Source organism: Musa acuminata, chromosome BXJ1-9 (assembly GCF_036884655.1).
Source record: "Musa acuminata AAA Group cultivar baxijiao chromosome BXJ1-9, Cavendish_Baxijiao_AAA, whole genome shotgun sequence".
Lineage (NCBI taxonomy): Eukaryota > Viridiplantae > Streptophyta > Magnoliopsida > Zingiberales > Musaceae > Musa > Musa acuminata.
The window spans coordinates 2,616,527-2,636,382 of record NC_088335.1 but is presented as its reverse complement, the minus strand read 5'-3'; the positions used below and the strand labels follow the sequence as shown (position 1 = coordinate 2,636,382).

General features: G+C 42.6%; 3 protein-coding genes, 1 long non-coding RNA gene and 1 pseudogene across 8 annotated transcripts; 1 reads left to right on the top strand and 4 right to left on the bottom strand.

Moving 5' to 3' along the window:
* Positions 1-1,710: 1,710 nt before the first annotated feature.
* Positions 1,711-3,195, bottom strand: LOC135592456 (mannose-specific lectin 3-like; annotated as a pseudogene).
* Positions 3,196-3,328: 133 nt separating this feature from the next.
* On the bottom strand, positions 3,329-6,201 carry LOC103996891 (ras-related protein Rab11C). The gene is made up of 3 exons (XM_009417943.3): positions 6,043-6,201; positions 5,623-5,819; positions 3,329-4,085 (listed from the first exon to the last, which is right to left on the bottom strand). The coding sequence occupies exons 2-3, from the start codon at positions 5,785-5,787 to the stop codon at positions 3,600-3,602; spliced, it is 651 nt and encodes a 216-aa protein (XP_009416218.1). The 5' UTR covers positions 5,788-5,819; positions 6,043-6,201; the 3' UTR covers positions 3,329-3,599.
* Positions 6,202-9,709: 3,508 nt separating this feature from the next.
* Positions 9,710-12,876, bottom strand: LOC135592454 (rop guanine nucleotide exchange factor 7-like). Of its 3 annotated transcripts, XM_065081916.1 has the most exons (7): positions 11,878-12,872; positions 11,599-11,715; positions 11,371-11,525; positions 11,224-11,298; positions 10,858-11,148; positions 10,441-10,788; positions 9,710-10,364 (listed from the first exon to the last, which is right to left on the bottom strand). In XM_065081916.1, the coding sequence occupies exons 1-7, from the start codon at positions 12,200-12,202 to the stop codon at positions 9,945-9,947; spliced, it is 1,731 nt and encodes a 576-aa protein (XP_064937988.1). In that variant the 5' UTR covers positions 12,203-12,872; the 3' UTR covers positions 9,710-9,944. The 3 variants fall into 3 exon arrangements, with proteins under 3 accessions (XP_064937988.1, XP_064937986.1, XP_064937987.1); XM_065081914.1 differs by having other exon boundaries at positions 10,858-11,298; positions 11,878-12,876; XM_065081915.1 differs by having other exon boundaries at positions 11,224-11,525; positions 11,878-12,875.
* Positions 12,877-13,796: 920 nt separating this feature from the next.
* LOC135592453 (universal stress protein PHOS34-like) lies at positions 13,797-16,649 on the bottom strand. Its single transcript, XM_065081913.1, has 4 exons — positions 16,359-16,649; positions 16,140-16,249; positions 15,932-16,050; positions 13,797-14,097 (listed from the first exon to the last, which is right to left on the bottom strand). The coding sequence occupies exons 1-4, from the start codon at positions 16,534-16,536 to the stop codon at positions 14,007-14,009; spliced, it is 498 nt and encodes a 165-aa protein (XP_064937985.1). The 5' UTR covers positions 16,537-16,649; the 3' UTR covers positions 13,797-14,006.
* A 673-nt stretch (positions 16,650-17,322) lies between these two features.
* Positions 17,323-19,807, top strand: LOC135592451 (uncharacterized). Of its 3 annotated transcripts, none has more exons than XR_010479062.1 (3): positions 17,323-17,757; positions 17,853-17,930; positions 19,426-19,807. It is a non-coding gene; the product is annotated as an uncharacterized LOC135592451 (long non-coding RNA). The 3 variants fall into 3 exon arrangements; XR_010479060.1 differs by having other exon boundaries at positions 17,323-17,930; positions 19,426-19,493; positions 19,609-19,807; XR_010479059.1 differs by having other exon boundaries at positions 17,323-17,930.
* Positions 19,808-19,856: the final 49 nt, after the last annotated feature.

Here is a 19,856-nt window from a genome sequence, read left to right as displayed (position 1 = left end):
TTCGACCAATTTAATTCTTTACATGCACAATTGCAAGAGTAGGTGACCTAGGCGTGATGCGCTTGTTGACGTATCACCTAATAACGAACGATTCACATATCGATCTACTGACAAATTGGTATGTACCGCAAGATATGAGATATCATTCAAAATTAAAATCCTTGTTGCAAAAGCGCACAGACCGAGCCTTCGCATATGGTATGTTTGGGGCAAGGCTACATTTGATCCATCTCAGTCTGGTAAGAGTACAAGCTTACACTTACTCGGTTCGACCAATTTAATTCTTTACATACACAATTGCAAGAGTGGGTGACCAAGGCGCGATGCGCTTGATGACGCATGTCGGCGTGCAGAGTTCACGTACGCAGCATATCTATATACTATGAAGAATAAATTTAAAAATAGCGAGCTTTTCGAAAATGTTTTTCTTTAAATTTTTGTTTTTTAGTAAAGGATGTCTCAATTTTCACTTATCCTGCGTATCGTTCTTATTTATTTTTTTATTTCGACATTGTACATCCTTACTTTTTCCCCTCTTTTTTTTTTTTTGTATTGGTTTGTCACTTGGTCCTATTCAATAAGTCAAGAATTAATCCAACCAATAAAATACAACTAAATTAATGATTAAAAACATTTGAATTTATAATTAAGTTAAAATTATAATGTTTACAAAAAAAATAGTCTGAAGATCTAAAAAATATAATTCATTTATTTTGTAAACAATATTTGTATACATAATTATTTAACATGAATTTAAATTTTCACTATTGCTTTCATAGGGTGAGTCATTGGTTCATATCCAAAGTACTCTAATTTGGATAGAACCATTGCGAATGAACATTATAAAATCAAAATGATATTTAAATATAAAATATGAAACGTTTGTTCTAAATTATTTTTTAATTTTTAATGTTTTATGCTAATTTTAAAATTTTATTTCATGAGTCTGTCTTTAATAATCATTTAATAAAAAAATTTGAGTTGATTCAAATTATTTTTATCATGTTTAAAATTTGTTGAACCAAACATATGGATCAAACCACCAAAAAGATAAAAATAAAGAAATTTGGAAGGGTAAAATTGGAAAGTTAAAAAGTTCTACAAGGGCTAAAAAAAAAAAAAAAAGAGTGCTTTTTGGAGAAAACAGGTTCGTAAGTTTTAAAATGTTTTGTTGAACATTTCAACTTAAAAAAAATTTAACGCTCCTAATCATATGAAAGGATTATTTTATTTCTGTCGTCGTGTGATCCATTGTCATACGAGGCTCTACATCGTTGCCTTCTCCCTATGTTACTTTCATCATCAACTCTATGTCTTCATCAAACCCTTCGATGAAAGTGGCTAATGAGACGAAGGGGTCGGTGGTTGACGAGAGTATGATTATTTAAAAAAAAGAATGTTTTAATTTTTTTTTAAAATTAGGGTGTCATATGTGAAATTATGAAAGTTAAGAGTTTTTATCTAAAATCTTTTCAAAAGTCAAAACCTGAAGCTTTTTCAAAAATTATCTAATTTAAAATATACTAATAGGAAAATAATTTAGCTTTTAAATAATTTTATTTGCCTTTGCTACCTGGTTAGATTCCAGTCCATCTACTATTTATATAAGTCGGCAACTAATTTGATAAGTTTGAATTATTGAGTAAAGTATTTAAATTTAAATTGATAGAAGTAGATTCACTTTAGTTATAAATCAAATTTGTAAGAGAAGTGTGTTTTTGGGAGGGAACCATAGTCCATACTACTACTACTACTATAAATGCCCATCCAAATAAAAAACCATGCTTATTCGTGCATCATTTTTATTTCTTGGGAAGTTGTAGTGTCAAGTACAAGCTCTCGTCAACATAATCAACAAGCCACTGCATGCATGCTGCAGTTTCTGCTTCTAGCAGCAGATCAGGTGGCGATGGGTGGCTCTGGGGACGAAGAGGTGGTGTCGAGGAGGCTCTTTGGGGAGGAAGTGGTCAGCCACACCGTTGGTCCATAGACAACAGCTTGTCCATTGATCTGGAGAAGAAGCGCATAGTCTCCGATGCTCGAGGCGTTGTTGCTGCTCCACAAGTTCTTGTAGTAATCGTCACTCGCGACGGCGAGCTGCCCTCTGTGATCAAGCCAGAGGAAGCAGTGGAGGAGGCCTCGCTCGGCCCGCCGTCCCTGACTGCCAAATGACGCCGACCGAGGCCTTCACGAGGACCAGGTTGCAGTCATCCTTCATGAGGAGGCTGTAATCCCTGGTCACCTGCTTGGCGTTCTCGTAAAGCATCTCCGACGAGAACAGCACGTTCTTCGCCGCGGGAAGGGCGTGCGTCCACCCCTCGTGGACGAGGGCGGCGCCGAAGCCGTAGTCGGGGGTCGACCACACGGCGGGGCCGTAGATGGCCACCACGCCGTCGGGTCGGAGCACTGCCGCGTACTTCCTCCAGTTGGCCCATCGGAGGAACGGGGTGCGCCACACGATGGAGCCGCCGAGGGAGCTGGTCGCAGTCGGTGAGCGAGAGGGTGCAGTTGACGCCATGGCCGCGTGTGTAGGACTGGAAAACGCGGCGGCCTTCGACGTGGTGGACGAGGTTGCAGTCACGTTGCATGACGAAGGTGGCGGCACCGTAGGAGAGCTGCTCGTCGGCGCCGAGGACGTCGCCGGTGAGCAGAACGTTGCTGTCGTTGGCGGAGGAAGGGATTGCGAGGAAGGGAAAGACGGAAGCGAGGGTGAGCAGGGGGATCAGGGGAGGGACTGCCATCGTCGACGAACACTTACTTGAAGCTGGGCGGCTCGTCGATGCTTTGCGGTTGACCCATCTCGTGTGGTATTTATAGGGCAGTGGAAGCGGAGGTGGAGGGAGGAGAAGTCTCCATCGATGTGACATGGTAAGTGGTGGTTCTTCAATGCGATTGCTGACTCAGTTTTGACCATGGCGACTTCCATCACGTGGTGGCGATGGAGACGGGGACCCGCCTGCCCTCCTCCACCGCAAAGACGCGCGTTTTCGGATGAGTTGGAAGATATGAGTTTGGGGCAAGAAGACGGCCATGACACGAGAGGAGGAGGAAGATTCAGAAAAAGGAAACCAGAAACAAATCTCAAAGTGTAGGAGGAGGAAGAATTACTACACAACTGGAAGCCTCCTTCCGATCATATTAGGCAAAATCATGCAAGTGAAGAATGTTTGATGATTCACCCTTGTGCAGTAACTGAGCTATACAGCTAAACAGATTTAAGCGTCAGATTTGAACTTGCCATGGTGGTCGACCACAACCGGAAACAAATGCATCGAGGATGAACTCGTACATGAATCTGCTAAGACAAATTCAGTATCAGTTGATCGGATGAACAGCACAAAAAGGGATCCAGAAACATTCATTTTTAGTGTGTCCTTCACAAGGAAGATCCAAGTGAAAACAAGAAGAAAACGATTTGCACACTACACATGTCATCCGTGTCTTTTACCGACAGAATTTTCCCGAGGAAAAGTAAAGAAAATCTAATTTCCAGGTTCTCCAAATCACGCGTCAAACATAGAAGAATAATCTACAAACAATTTTTCATCCTGCAGACACAAATTTCTTGTTCAAGCACTCTTTCAAAAGCCAATAATCGCCTAACTCGAACAACAAGCATACTTTGAGCCTCCAGCAGAATCAGATACATTGATGGTCGTTCCTTGAGTTGGGGGCACTGCAGTCCTCGCCGCCTCTTGGGCTGCAAGTGCCTTCTTGTTTACGATGTGGTAAATCTCTGTGAGAACTGTTTGAAATGCCTTCTCGATGTTGTGTGATTCTAGTGCTGACGTCTCCAAGAAAGAAAGCCCCTCTTTCTCGGCAAGTACCTGGCCGTCGTTTTCTGAGACTGCTCTCAAGTGATTCAAGTCTGACTTGTTGCCAGCCATCATGACGACGATGTTGGAATCAGCATGATCTCTTAGTTCGCGAAGCCACCTCTGGACGTTGTCAAACGTTTTCTTCTTTGTTATATCATAGACTAGGAGTGCTCCCACTGCACCCCTGTAATACGCGCTGGTTATGGCGCGGTATCTCTCTTGACCAGCAGTGTCCCAGATCTGTGCCTTGATTGTCTTCCCTTCTATCTGTTCATTCCATCATGTTAAACTTTCACAAACACCGAACACCATGACATATACAAAAAATCTTGACACCATTTAAGGGAGACATGCATTGCATGTAATGAGGTTCCGAAACAATCGAGCATCTATTTAAGCTAATCAGGGAGGAAGTTTGACGTGACACATCGACTACAGAAGTAACTCAAATGAATAAGTAGGTCAATCTACAGGAGTCATTACTTGTTAACTAGCAATTGAAATTTATGCACACCACAAACTCCATCCGTTTGTACTATATCCATCATAAAGCTTAAGAGTTGTGTGGATCATATCAACTTGAACCTACATGATCGGCAACTCAGCAGCTGCTAACTAACTACACGACAACCCAGATTGTCACTGTGGTGGCTGCATTAAATAAAGAAACATCCATTTTTGATATTAATTGCTTCGATTCTTGTAAACAAGGATCGACACAAATGGGAACTTAAGCCCTAAACTTAGTTTTTGTTCAAGTTAGTCCCTGAAAATTATTGTGTTAAGCCCCATATGCCCCCAGCAAGTTAGGTCTATCTCGCTATCACAGACGACAGTTTTCCTGCTCAGTATGTTATTTCTTTCAATGTTTGGAATATGCTGACTCGTACCCAAGTGGTGAACATGGGATTTGGGACACATCATCATCATCTTTCTCTTCCTATTCATCGTCCACTCCAAGAACTAATTCCGGATGAAGTGGAAAATGCCACCATGTCAGCAACCAACTCTATGTACATTTAAGTACAAGCCATCGCAACAGAGCCGTGTGATTGAATAAGGAATGAAAACAAAGTAATGTCCGTAAATGGCTATATTTTGCCAACTAGGTGGCTCAGCCAAGCCAAGGATGAACGATACCTGATGAAATAATGTTCAGGGACCAACTAAAATAAAAACCGAAGTTTAGAGCTAATATTGACATTTCTGATAAAGCTTAGAGTCAATTTGTGACCGGTAGTTGCGGTGTCAAGCCTAGTCCAGTGAGATAAAATCAAAATGAACAAGTCTAGCTCATTTGTTTGAAATAATCCAATAAGTCCATAAGGACCTGATGAATGGTACACAAGGATACGGGAAATCTTTTGTTTGCTAAAACCATCGAGTCACGTCTATGCCAATCTCAAGGTAGCAACTTTTCTACCTATTTGCGCAATCATATACTGTGGTCATAGCTTCAAAATGCATTACGAAGAGTGTCAAGTAATTCATTAGGATATCTGTAACACATCCTAAAGGGGGAAAATGTTATATCATACAACGCCTTGATCATAAATGAGTTAAAGAACAAATACTTTCGAGGCTGCTTTGACTTAGATTTCCAGTTTCAAAGGATGAGAAGATTAGGTCATTTTGGTTCTTGTTATGCCACATCCAATGATCCGCAAGCAGCATAACGCCCTATTTGCATTATATGAAATCCCGATACTACCCGGAGCGATCGCAACAGAGTTTTCCATGGCCTCAAGATATACTACACACGGATCTATAACAGGAGGAGCAATAGGAATCGGGGGCAGCTCACCTGAAGGGTCTTGGTGGCAAATTCGACGCCGATGGTGGACTTGGAATCCAAGCAGAACTCGTTGCGGGTGAACCTGGAGAGGATGTTGGACTTACCCACGCCGGAATCTCCGATGAGGACGATCTTGAAGAGGTAATCGTACTCGTGGTCCACTCGGTGTGCCATCTTCACCGCCGCCTCCTCCTCCTCCTCCCGATCTGCATCAGATCCACCCGGAAAAGAACAAGAACCACCAATATCAACATCGATACCACAAAATCGCGATCGAATTCGACGCCAAAACAACACAGAAAACACGAGGAGATCAGAGATCAGCAAACGATGGATTCGAACATAGGACCGTCCAACCAGAATCACAGAAATCGATGCCACAAAAACGCAAGGAGGAGAAGGGGGACGGATCTGGAGATGGAGCAGTACCTGGTTCCGAGATCTGGTCGAAGGAAGAGAAGAGAGAGCTTGAGATTGGATGGTCCGGTGAAGGGGAAGCGACGAGGCGTCACCAGCGTCAACGGCAAAGAGAACGGAAATGGCTCACGGCGTCACATATATATGATAACAATAAAATCCATTAGTTATCGGATTTGGATATCCATCCCAGGATTGGGATCCGAATTAAAACGCACGCATCAAGCATGATTGATTCTTATCAAGTCGGATTCGGATCGACTGTTGGGTTTTCAGGCTCCGACAAAGCCCCGAATCTCTTCTAACTTTGCGTGTATCTTTGTGTTCATTGAATTAAATAATACATACTTATTTCAATTTCATTCAAAGCGATAAAATAATTTAAATTTATAATATTTTAATTAATTTATGTAAGACTGAGAGTGTATTACTATAAACTTTAACTTAAATATTTTTATCAATAATTTAAATTTAATAAAATTGACACATCTGTTATCCTGTTAGTATGATTAGCTGACACCTATTAGTATACTTATCTTTCTAGATATAAATATAAAATTAAAGAATAAAATAATTAATCAAAACATAAAATAGGTATTTAAAGTTCGATGAATTTTTGAAAAAGCCCCTAAATTTTAGAATTTCTCAAAAAGCATCTTTAAGTTTTAAATTTTTTTTAAAAATAATCATCTTGTTCTATCGTCTTTCACCCAACCCTTGATCGTGTTGTTGTCCCGTCGGTTGCCCCCCTCTACTATACCCATCTACTAACGAAGACGTAATGACCCGCACCTCATTGGACCAATGATGGTGCGACCCTCATCCTGATACTAGAAAGGACATAGGTGGTATTATATAGTACCTCCATACTTAATGACGATGATAAGGGTTGGGGGCTTGACGAGACTGCATAGCCCCGTCATGACCCTTTCTTACTAGTGTAGACTCCTCATGCTCCTTCCTTGTCGTTAGTCGTATGTGAGAAAGGAAGAGAGACGATTCACAGGCTAACAATGACGATGAAAGCTAGGAGACAAATAGGACACCCTAATGGCTATCAACGAGACGAAAGTGTAGCTAGAGCTAACACAAGCGAATGTGGCTGGAGTAGGGATTTTTTAAGATGATGTTGACAAAATCATGTTTAGTTATGCAAATTTTCTTACTCCACATGAAAACAATCCACATTTCAAAACCTTTTTTAAATGACACGGTGGTGGCTCATGAACACTTATTAAATCGATAAATCAATACATCAAGACATAATCTTAAACATAGAGTATATTTAAAAGTTATAAATTTCATTTCAATATTTGGATGGAAATCGAGATCTGCTTGCAAGAAAAATGTTCAATGGACAGTAGTAGGATTACTCCAGACTGCACTTGCAGATGATCTCTTTATGTATTAGTAGATATCCATCAAACAAACTAATCCATGGTTTTTCTTTTCCATCAAGCTTTCTTCTTGCAACCTCAAACTGATCTGCCATGTTTTATGGAACGGTAGAAAATACAAGAAAGATCGAACAAGACAACATGAAAGAAAGTTTCAGACCAAAATCATAAGAACTTGAGGTTATGGCAGTCCAGCTTGCTGCAGTTGGAGTCCCAGCTGCTCCTGCATTCACCTCCAGCCCCATCACAGCACTGGCACTTGATTCCCAGTGACTCCAGCACCGCGACATATCCTTAGCCCCAAGCCATCAACAAAACCAAATCAGTCAGAGTAACATCTCAAGCAGTCAGTATCTATGGAAATCTTGCAAGAAGTTTCAGTAGTTAGATAAAGGGTTAGGGATGGGTTCTTTGGTGCTCTTACTCTCTTGCTTGGTGAAGGGAAGTGGCCCAGCCTCTGCAGTACTCAAAGAGATGTGAACCTGGAAGGTGGAGACCAAGAGCAGCAGAACCATGCAGTGAAACCTTTGCAGACCCATCTTGTATCTTCTTCTTCTTCCAAGGTACATGCAACTTGTCAGCATTATTTATATCTAGCTTCTTTGATACTCCCTTTCTAATCTCATTATTAGGTGATGACCTTATAGAATGATCAACCTTGGTTGTAAAGTATACTTTTAGTTTGTTGTGTTAAATGTTTGTTTGGTGGAAAGGTGTAACCTCTGATTGTAATCCACATCATCTGATGGTATGATTATTAGAGAGGAAGATCTTTAGTGCAGGCCAAATTCATGCCTCATGGGCTGCATCCCAAGTCTACAACGTGTCACGCTCAAGATTCAAAAAGCTTCCACCATGTGTGGTCACATTGGTGCAAGTTCTTGTTGGATGATAGCACAAGATTACTTGTTTATGTTGACTTTGTCTGGTTGACATCAGAATGACCAAGCTATCGATGTAGGAAACCATGAGACTCACGGTTCATGCATCTTCCTTATCTTCTTTTTTTCTTGTACGAGTGGAAGATCTCCTAACTCCACTGCCCGTCAGTGGTGCGTGTGTCTCATGCTGTTGCCTATTCTCTCTTCCCATCTCTATCCATGAGTCATGACTGATGAGTGTAACGTGAGAGAGTATAATATAAGATTTGTGATCGAATTAGGATTAACTCAAGGATACTTGATAGCATTTGGAAGAACGTTTACTTAAGTCCACCCACAGTTGAGGCATCATCATCAACATTGTATCGATAGCAAGTAGGAACAGCTTAAATGGCTTGATGTAGTTTTCATGTGAAAGATGAGCCACTTGGTTGACATGGATGGTGTTCTTCAACACAGTAGAAAACATCAACCTGAGATGTGCAGAAGATTAGCCGGAAAGCTTTCACCTCAACGTGGATTACTAGATCTGTGGAATGGCTTCCCTCTCATGGAGATCTTTGATGCCAAATGGAACGACTGTTGCAACCATTAGTGGATGGCATTCGTACACCTATACGAACTCCATGAGAATGACTTGCTCAGGTCTATATCTCTCTATCTCTAATCCTTCAACCCGGTTTCTTGCTGAACATCGAACAGATTATATGATCCACTGAAAAGCTAAATCCATGAGGGACGAGTCGTGGGTGGAGGAGACGAGGTTCTTCTCCACATACATGTCCGGCGGCGGATTGAAGGAGGGGTTCGGCCGTAGCCGGCACCGGAGGAGGAGGAAGGGTACTGTCAGGCCAGGCGAGGGTGAAGAGGGAGTACTCACGTCGACAATTTCTCTCCTCCTCTTCCTCCTCCGCGGCTGCAGCCTCCGCCTGAGTCGAGTATGGTGCTCGGCGGCCTCTTATCAGCGTGCTGGCGGATGTCTTCATCATCCATGGCGACCAACAGAGACAAGGGCTTTGAAGGACTTCCAACGCTCGTCTCTGAAGATAACGCAGTGCCTTGCTCCGGTCAACATGAAAAGGACTTGTTCGAAATCCACCAGGCGTGGATCCTCTCCAGACACGATTTTAAATAGATTGCTCCAATTCCCACATCTCAACCGTCCACACGCCTGATTTACTATTCGTAGCCCCCTTTTTTTTCTATTAATAATCTCATTATCATTAGTAATATATTTAATCTATATAATTTTATTATTTATAATCCAAATATTATTAATTTTATCTTTTAATAATCTTTATTATCGAAAGAAATACTTTAGAAATATTTAAAAAAAAGGATTATATTTAGCGTCAAATATTAACATAAAAAACCACTCCAACAAATTAACCCATCAAATCGGATGATAATAGTTGTAGATGTAACCCTTTCTACTAATGCTAATTATTCTGATGAGAAAAATAAAAAAGGCACAAAACACACTATCCCTACATATATTCCATTCAAGAGAGCATTTCCACCCACAGATGCAACACTACTGAGAAGCATAAACCGAGGAGGATTACAGGTTTAATATACATCTCACACAAAGTATAACACTTCAGCTGTTTCTTCACCTCCTTCCTCGTGAACTCGCTCAAGAGGCTGATGAGATCTCAGAGTATCTGTTTGAGACCACCTCCGATGGCTCAGTCGCATCGATGGGGCTTTTGGTCCTCAGCTCGACGTTGAGATAACTGGTCAGCACTTTCTTCACACCGAATCCCCGACTGCTGGGCTTCTTGTTGATCAATGGCGACCTCTCTCGCCCTGCTGGGCTAATTAGCGGCGCCGGCGAGAAGCATGGCGTCGCATAAGCCGTCATGCATGGAGTGCCGGAGGCAGGCACCGTCACCTTCTTCTGCGCGATGATGCTGACCGCTGGAACCGCGCACAGCGGATCCGAGTGCTTGCAGAAGTCGTCCACATGGAGCAAATCATCGATGCGGGCCACGATGTTGAACGCGAGGCTCTCCAGAACTCTGGAGTAGCTTTCCAGAATGGATTTGCCGATGTCCTGCAACGCTTAGCATGAGAAAGGCTGACACAACGCTTCCACCAAAGCGAGACCGAGAGTTGCAGGAAGCACCGACCTTGTTGAATTGGATTTTGCTGGTGTCCAACGATGTCTGGGTGAGGCTGGGGAACCTCTGCTTCAAGCACAGCAAGAGGGTCTCGGCCCTCTCAGCAAGCAGCTCCCTTTTGTCTGCGTCTACGATCATGTCCTTGACGATTTCCCAGGACGATTTAGCGGTGCTGCTGCTTGCTGGTTTCATGGCCGCTCGCCGGCGCCAGATGTAGATGGATGCCTCCACTCTGTTGGCGACTTCCAAGACTCGGTGTTCGGACGATAAATCGAGGCAGTCGAGAAGGCATTCGGGGGAGAACTGATCAGATGCAACATATCGATGGATCACATCACCCAGACTTGCTCTTCCATTCTGCGATCCAGAATCGAGTCAGTGGACGAGGAGGAGAACCCATGGAGATCTCTCTGCTGGAGAACACACCTTTGGTAGTGAACTGAGGTAAGACTCGGGTACTTCCATTTCCGCCAAACTGTTGCTGTTGATTGCCATCGCAGCCTTCAGGATCTGACTCGTGCATTCTCTTTTGTGCTGCAACTCCTTCCTCGTCTTCTCATGGAGGCCGCCGGGGGGGACCCGAGGAACGGGAAGCCACCACTTCTCTTCTTGCCGGTGAAGGGTTCGTCGGAAGGAGGCCGAGCCATCGGAATCCGGCGCCAGTATCCCTTGATCGACGTACCAAAACTCCGGATCACTGAAACTGTCCAGTATCTCCTGCAGAGAGCAACTCCTGATGAAGAACAGTGAAGAGGCTGAGAGCACAAAGCTGGAGTTTGCATCAAATCTTACAAGGAGCATGTTGTCCAACTTCCTCAGCGCCGGAAGATTGATACATAGATCCGATCTTGGTCTGCAGGTCATGACCTGAATTCCAAAGGATGATGTCGTCATCATCATCATCATCGAGAAGAAGAAGAAGAAGACAAGAGGAAGTACCTCGAACTTGCTCCCGTCAGGAAATGTTTGCCATGAGGGTATCATTTCGACGATGTGATCACTGACACACAGAAGCCACTCCATCTCCCTTCGCCACATGGTCTTCTTCTCAGAAGAAAGAGGCTCCAGCCTCCATAGCTGCCCGAAGATGGTGGCTGAGGAAAAAGACAGTTATTTTGGAATCAAACGCAATGCACAGATAGAAATGGGAAGCAATGAAGTGCTTACCGCAGAGATTAGTGATAGCATTTGAAATTGCCAGTGCAGTGCACGCTCCTTTGCCGCAGCCAGACATATCTTCTCCAAGTAGCAGTTTTGAGAACCTCTCCTTCATCATCTCGATTTCTGGTAGAACAACAACATGTATTTGCACGCTGTTACCGTGTGCTTCATCTAAAAGTAAATGTAGCTTCGTACAGATACAAATCGACACAAGCGAGAATCCAAAATGTGGTTGCAGAACAATCTGGTCGTGATACAACTGATCCAAGATCAAGACTGGGTTACCTGAGTATTTGGGCTTCATCAGATGTTCTGTTCCATGGTGGTGGTGCTCATGGGCTTTGCCATCATCGTCATCATCATCCAATTCCAAGTCAGAGACGGAGCTTTTCTGCAGAGGCCAACCCGGCGCCACCGCCGACTGCTCCGACGACGGTCCCTGATGGGCTCCACCACAAGGGTCGTGTGGCTCCTCGCTGGACGAGGTCTCGAGGCTCGAACTGCTGCCGCTGCACTCATCCTCTGCGGAGTCACTGAACAGGTCGCCTCCCAGTGCCGCCTCTCCGTGCTTGCGTTCCCCATTCTCACCCTTTTCCGCCGCATCATCCATTCTGAGCAGCTCCAGGCGCCTCCCCGTGCTCCCACAGAAAAAGGGCTTGTCCACGGCAAGACCGGAAGACAAGATTTTGAGGGAGCCAACAAACTCAGAATGAGGAGGAAAAGGAGCAGAAAAGGTAATGGTTGCTGGTTGGGGCTGTCTGGTGGTAGTAATGGAGTGTGCAGAAGAAAGCCATCATCCGGTAAAGGAGAAGAGGGCTTGTGTGGGCTTCTCTAACCAGCAAGCATTCAGCAACAGCACATCCATTTAATATAGGAGAAGTTGGTGAAGGAGATGATTACGAGCGCTGGACCTTGCACATGAGCACACTCACACGACCCTCGCTTCACGGAGACGGGGAGGACGAGCGCCTTCGCCATTTAATTTGCCCCACGGCGGAGGAGGCAGCCACCGTAATTGTAATTGAAGGCAGCAACGGTCTCCGCATGCACACGGCGGCTGCCCGCTTTCCTCCCTCGCTCGATCTCAGACACGCTCTCTCGCCCGTTGCACCACGTCTCCTCTTTCCATTTCTTTATGTGCGTGCGCACTCCTTTTGATCCGTCGGAACGTTACAGACACAAAAGAGAGGAGAGAGGAGAGAGAGTGCGTTCGTCGACTGTGGACGCAGATTTCAAAATTGAAATAAAATAGTTGGACCGAAAAGAAAAAGATTGCTTTTTGTGGCGTCGGGAGAAGTCAGATGCGGAGAAGACTGGTTTTGGCATGAGATTTGAACTGTGGGGGGATCGCGGTGGTGAGGGCGGAGACGACGACAAAGCAGGCGTAGACGTCTCCTGGTTTTGGAAACCGACGAAGAGGGTCCCAGACAAAGTCAAAGAAGAGCAAATCTCGGGAACGGCCCAACTCAGGACGCGCGTCGTATTGAGCCGTGGAGATCCCTTCACATGCGTGTCTTTTATCCGTTGGAGGCGACTTCGAGTGGTGTGCTCGCGTTCATTGTACCACGAGACACCGGGCGGTGACATTGTGTTGTACGATACGTGTCGCGCTGTAGCTGGTCGGTCCGGTGGGCCCGATGAAAAAAGGAAAGTTTTATCGCATGTGTTTACACAAATACCGGTCACAGATTAAGAGAGAGTGAAAAATACAACAAAAATATTTCTGTGGTTTTGAGGCTATAAAAAGTAATTAAATAGATTAAAAAATGATATAAACCTTTCACTTCATTTGATTTGGATAGAATGTTTTTGAACAAACTTATAATGTCTTGATGAAAATATCATAAAACACTATGAGCTTATTCAAAACCACTGTATTAAAATAGAAATTTCTTTAATTATTTATTCTTGTTTCTAAATCAAAAAAGAAATTTGAATAGATTATTTTTTATGGAGTTACCAACTATACACCTATTAAAAACACACCAATTGACAATATTTTTAAATAAAATATGCAGAAGAGAAAAGTAAAAGGGATTATGAAAAAGGTGGAAATGCCCCTTGAAAAATTTGAAAATAAGACACCTCATGAGAAAAGTCCAAAAAAAAAAAAGCTTTTTTTCCTAGAAATCGCTCATGATTTATATGTTTCCATCCGATAGCAATTCGTTTATCCCATGTAAAGTTTCAAAAGATACAAAGAATAAAGAGATCCAATCCAACTCACACTGTTTTCAATTTATTCTCAACCATTTTCGATCTCCAAAAGTGGCACTTGCTTACAAGTGTTATTAAAAGTAAAAACATGTCCAAGCTCATGCTTGAATTTTACATAACCTGATCCGTTGTCTCATCACGAAGTCTGTATTCTCTTGAATCCTAATGCCTCTGTATGAATCATTAGGACAGCAGATCTATCTGCGCTTGAAGTTTGTATCTTTGATGACAGTGACAGGGCACGATACATTTGACAGTACATAGTTCGATACGCTGCCCAGAAATATCCTGCAGAAACACTAGAATAAATAAGAAAATTTGAGAAGAAAGTAAGTGCTAGTGGAATTACCATATTGTTGTCATCGAACTGCAACTTCCAGCAGAAACATAGATAATGTTTGTGCCACAGAGCTGAGATAGATAATTCCCAAGTACGTAAAATATATTGATGGCTAACACTACTAACCAAATCTGACCTTGATGAGCCAAGACTACCAGATGTCCATACATTCAACTCGGCTAAGAGGCATCGATAGCTTATTGTTCTTTTTGGATCAATCAAAATGTTCATTCCAAAATTTCCTTCACTAGTTTGCAAATCTTACAAAGTAACCGCACAGCATTTAACATCAAATGACCACAGGGGAAATGAGAGAAAAACATCAGAAATGGTTTCAGAGGAAACACCCAACATGAGGTAAATATGATTTTTGTGGCATACAGCATGTAGGTGAAGCTATCCTGCTCCGTTTTGAGACATTTATAACTGGTCCAATGGATCATCTAAATTTGTATATTCAGAGAAATGTGTCTCAGATTAGGTGGTCTGAACCAGATACATATTTGTCTAATCTCAACCATCACCGTTAAGAGCAAAGGAGAAATAGATGCTAACATGGGCATTCATGAGTCTAACAAACTGCACACACAGCAATCATTGGTTTGCAAATTATAGATATGTTCAGGTCTGTCTATTAATTATGAGAACACATTGGAATTTGCCTAATGGTCGGCCTCCAAAAATTTCCAGGGAAGTGCTCTCTCAAAACTACATCATTGAGATTAAAAAGAAAAATGTAACTGTTGACCAAAAAGTCTCAGTAAACACCTTACATTTGAATTATCTGAATTCAAACTTTTATATTCAAAGATAAATTTCCAACAGGAAACTTTTATAGCAGCCTAAAATCTCACATCATATGGAAACATCTAGAAGATTATTAATATTGCAGCATTCTTAGACAGGCAAAAAGTTGGCAAAAAGGAAAACAACTGCCCTTTGATCATTTTAACATGAGTAGATATGGAACCATTAAGTTTTCATTGACAACTGCTCACAAGGTTAAAGTTCATTTACCATTTACTGAAGCACAGATTCAATAAGAAGACCCAAAGAATTCAATTGTAACATCTTTTGTACCTAAAGTTAAAAAGCAAAACAAGAAGAGACCAAGCAAGTTGCCGATTTGCCAGCATTGCAGATGGGTAATCAATCCAAGCAGACCTCAACATCTGACAATGCTTTCTTTGCCAAAGAGTTCAGGAGGAACCCGACAATCAATGGCTGCTCTTCTTGAGTAAGGGCATATCCTTGTTACATAATATCTCTAGATTGCAGCTATCGTTTATATCATGATAGGATCAGTATGGGCTAAATCGGAGAGGGCGCATAAGTTAGTGACTCAAAAGCATTTAGTTGGCATGGCTCTCATGTTGTTGGCTGAGAGCTACCATGAACACTAGAACTAGCCAGAACAAGTCTATCATTCTACCTTGCATTTAAGATCAAAGTCAGGTACCATTTAGAAACGGAACAGAAGAAGTCTGAAAGCTATACACATGGTGAAACTCCAATTAATAAATGCTCCGAGCAGGTTTCAGCTGCAATATATCAATATCCTTTTTGATCTTTAACGTTGTTTGCTCATTGAAAATCCGTCTGGCAAAGGAAATTGCTTTTACCAGTTTATTACGTCTCAAATTTCGCAGTTTATGGGGGGTCAAAAACTGATGCAATCAACAAATGGTGAACCAAACGCTATCAGAATTCGAACAAATATATGGAGTAAGAGTATGATGCACTGCACGGGAAAAGCGGAAGCTTCTCTATGTATCATGTTACCTCTGAATCTGGGTAAGACCTCTGCAACCCATGACCAGCGAGTCCAGCTTCAGCTCTTGCGCCGCTTCGCACAGCTTCTCCCTAGCATCCCCCATGTATAACTTCATCACGATCTTCGCCTGATCCATTCATTTCACCGGGACGAGATATAAATCGAAACATATGTCTACAAGAAACAGTCTTTTTTATGAGAAATCAGAGGAGGGACCTCCTTTTGTTTGGAAGCGGCTTCGAGCATGTCATGGACGTCCGTATCGACATCCAGATCGTAGCTCTTCAACAAATCCAGCTCCCGGCGCTCCGTCAGAGGAATCAAAGCTAACAATTTGCAGAGCATGCGCACACAGATACATGGTAAGCGGGAGCGATTCTATTTCTCAGAGGACGGTGCAGATTGAAACGAGAATTAAGGGGGCATGGTACGTACGACGAGCATCGGAGGAGTGCTTGGAGCCGGCGCCATGGAAGAACGACTTAGGGCGCACGACGTGGAGGACGATGAGGGTCTCGCCCGGGTCGAGGAGGTTGTCGATGGCCCACTGGAGCGCCCGCTTGCTGCTGCTGGAGAAGTCCAGCGCCACCCCGATCTTCCGGTCGCCCGCCATTCTCTCTTCCTGCTCTCAGCGGAGAAAGGAAAGCGGGGGCTCGCTTCGCCTCTTGGGTCTCCTCTTGCTCGTGGCTTTCCCATCGGCCCGAAGTGCTCGCGTTCTTTCTTTGACCCCGCCGGCTGAAACATGCCGTGCCGCACATCAAGCTGACCTGGTTTTGTTTGTGTTGCCAAAAACACTGTACCTGATATCCGAAATGTTTTCTGCATTAAACAGAGAAATTGCAGCACTTTAGGCTGACATGGAAACTAAAAACAAGAAAACATCGAGAAATACTTTTTTGCTGTTTTCTATACTCGAACATCTATACATATCGAGACGGGCATCGAGTAATTTCCTTTTCCGTTTCGGTTGCGAACCCTTCGCACGTGCCCGCCCACTGTGTGAATCCTCTGGGCCCCGCAGCTGTTCTCCAATCACATGACGGGCCCGTGTAAGATGGGGTAAGAGTAGGAACCCCGAGGAAACCGCAACAGTCGAGGAGAGAAGGTCGCGTGGCCGCCGATGGATACATTGCAACTGAATCCGCCGAGTTGGGCGGCGTAGGCCTCCCCCATCTCTCTCGCCATCCACCCAACCACCCCTCACCACCTCTCTCCATATATAATAAAACGAACATTTATTCTCCCTATATATTTCAATACGTTTATATTAGTATTTGGTCGCCTTTTCTACGGTTACTCAAACTGTTAAATTATTTATTTATTTTTAAATAAAAATTACATCAAGAATATATATATATATATATATATATATATATATGCACACACACACAGAGAGGACGCGGTTAGTTCGACCTCTGCCTCGTCTTCTTGCTTCGTCGTCGGCGGAGCTGATGGCGCGGCGATTAAGGGAGAGCGGCCCTTTGATCCCGCGTTCGTTCGTTCGTCAGCTTCGCCTTCTTCTCAAGGTTGAATCCTGTCTTTCTCCTGACATGTTTTTTGAATATAACGAACGGGAACCAACGACGAAACCCTCTGTGTCGATCAAGATTCAAGGGGTTTTGTTGTGTCTGTTAATCGATCGACGAGCCGACCGCACACCGATTCTGGATCGGTTTCCTTCTTGTAAAGAACAGAGTTCTGGATCGATCCGGCATGAAGAAGACGTGCTTCTGCGGAGCGGATGAGGGATGTGGATGAACGCGGCGGATGGGTGGTGCGATCTCGCTTGTGCTCGGTAGCCATGACAATCTATGTTGCTAGCGAGGCTTTCAAGGTTTGTTCGCGCCCCCGCTGTTTTTTCTACTTCTTGGCTGTTCGAGGCATGCCTTTCTGGGTTGATTGCGATTCTGTTTGCTGCTATGGGGGAAGGTGCCATGGAGACGTCTATGGAGGTTCAACTTCTTGCGGAGAAGTGGAAGCTTCTGCTCGCTTGACTCTCTGTTTCAGGTGTCATTTCTTTCTCATGTATTCTTTAATCGCCTTGAGGAAAGAACCGACTAATAAAATAGCAGGCACTCTTTAATCGCCTTGAAGAAAGAGCGGACTTTCTTAGGGCCAAATGATTTCTTGGGTATGTAGCATTAAAGATTGAGGGTTGAACGTGGTCATAGGCTCAAATCTCAGAGTCATAAGATCGAACTACTTGGAATGGCCGGCACGCCTACAGGGTAATCTGGTTTTGGATTTGAATGGATGATGATCAAATTAAGGCAACTTGAAATAACTTGCAATTGCTAATCATTTAAGCTTCACGTTCAGTAGAGTGGTTTAGTCCCTCCTTGGTGAGCCTGGCACAAAGCTAAGCCTATAGCATTTAGTTTTTGTTGTTGTAGATTCATTCTGGACATTAAGGCACAGGAAGATGCCGAAATGACCTTGTAGTGTGTGCCATCTTTTTGCTTCGAGTCATTAGTTCAACAGTACTTATGGATGGTGCATGATGCTATTAATCATCTAAGGTTGTTTGTCATGTTCTATCTTTTCTCTGATCAAAAGGAATAAACAAGCAACACCATGATGCTTACAAGAATAGATTCTTGTTGGACTGCAATTTATTGATGACTACAGAAGAATCTTAAGCTTGTTGTGCACTAGGCTGAATGGATGTTTTGAAGTTAAGACTGGAATTTCTTTTAGTAGTTTATTTTTTCTTCTAGAATCTACAGTTTAGAGGAATAGGAACAAAAGATGTGGAGTATGAGGCTTCATCAAGGTGTTATGTTTTTTTTCTTCTTTTTGCCAAAACATGCCACATGTTTGTGTTGCCTTTGATGTCATGATGTTATATAGAAGATGGAAGTAAACTGATATTTTATTATAATTAAATCAAATATGTTTGAATTTCCACCTCTGAGATGAATAGTGCTGATATAGTGCATGAATGGACAAATTATGTTAGGAATATCCTACATTTTTTTTTTTTTTTATGGAAAGGGGTATCCTATGATCAAACATGTAGCATTTTATGCATGTCTGTAGCATTTACATCTTCATTGTGTTCTCACCATCTCGCCTCTTCTCTGCCATTTGATTTATACATCAGAGACATTTTAGCTCTTCAATAATCTTCTAAATTCGATGAAATCAATCTTCAAAATTGCCAATTATTGAAAAGTCTGATGGTTACCTATCATACTTATTCCCAATGATCAAGTTATATTTATGATCTTGCATGTGGTTATATTTTGTTTTCTTCGGGTTTTATCTAAATGTCATTTTATGAAGGTTTGGCTATCTTTTAGTTATCAGAAAAAAATACTTTTTAGTAGCCTTACCTATCTCATGTGATGGTTATTGGGGTATAATATAACAAGGGGAATTTTCTGGAACCGCTTAATGAGTAGCTCAGATGTATGGGATGTAAGTAATACTACTTTGTAAAATGTTTCTGTTGTCTGAATCATTAAATGAATTAAAGACTTGTGCCATTATTTTTCCTCAGTGTGTCCATGGTTTGGCAGCGCGTGGGGTGGACCAGCCTTACTGGATCTTGGATTTATGATACTTTCGGTGTGTATACTATGTTGCATTCTCCTGTCCAGGCTTTAATAACATCAAATATTTGGGCAAACAAAATTTGACCAAATTGTAAGAATCATCTTATGATTGTTAATGGTTTTCACAGGAACCTGGGAAAGAAAGAGGTCTTACCTTCATCCTTTTGCTCTTGCATAGTGGTTTGTTAATCTTAATTTCTTTGTTAAGTCGCTGATAGGTTGCATGATCTATTGTAAATGCGCATATGGAATCATCGTGAATTCTTAAAACTAGTAATAACTAAACTTCAAATTTGAAGTGGTACATGCCTGGTTGGAAATTGTACACGGACAAACTCGTAGTGTTGAAATTACGTTTCTCCCTTTTTTCAATATT

What these genes read in the sequence shown, in the direction of transcription:
- LOC103996891 (XM_009417943.3), bottom strand. Translation starts at nt 5,787, where the DNA reads ATGGCACACCGAGTGGACCACGAGTACGATTACCTCTTCAAGATCGTC. An exon ending in TTGCCACCAAGACCCTTCAG is followed by an intron (nt 4,086 to 5,622) that starts GTGAGCTGCCCC and finishes TGGAATGAACAG; the next exon opens with ATAGAAGGGAAGACAATCAA.
- LOC135592454 (XM_065081914.1), bottom strand. Translation starts at nt 12,202, where the DNA reads ATGGATGATGCGGCGGAAAAGGGTGAGAATGGGGAACGCAAGCACGGA. An exon ending in TGCTATCACTAATCTCTGCG is followed by an intron (nt 11,526 to 11,598) that starts GTAAGCACTTCA and finishes CTTTTTCCTCAG; the next exon opens with CCACCATCTTCGGGCAGCTA. An exon ending in GCAAAATCCAATTCAACAAG is followed by an intron (nt 10,365 to 10,440) that starts GTCGGTGCTTCC and finishes TAAGCGTTGCAG; the next exon opens with GACATCGGCAAATCCATTCT.
- LOC135592453 (XM_065081913.1), bottom strand. Translation starts at nt 16,536, where the DNA reads ATGGCGGGCGACCGGAAGATCGGGGTGGCGCTGGACTTCTCCAGCAGC. An exon ending in GCACTCCTCCGATGCTCGTC is followed by an intron (nt 16,250 to 16,358) that starts GTACGTACCATG and finishes GCAAATTGTTAG; the next exon opens with CTTTGATTCCTCTGACGGAG. An exon ending in GGTCTTACCCAGATTCAGAG is followed by an intron (nt 14,098 to 15,931) that starts GTAACATGATAC and finishes GTGTTTCTGCAG; the next exon opens with GATATTTCTGGGCAGCGTAT.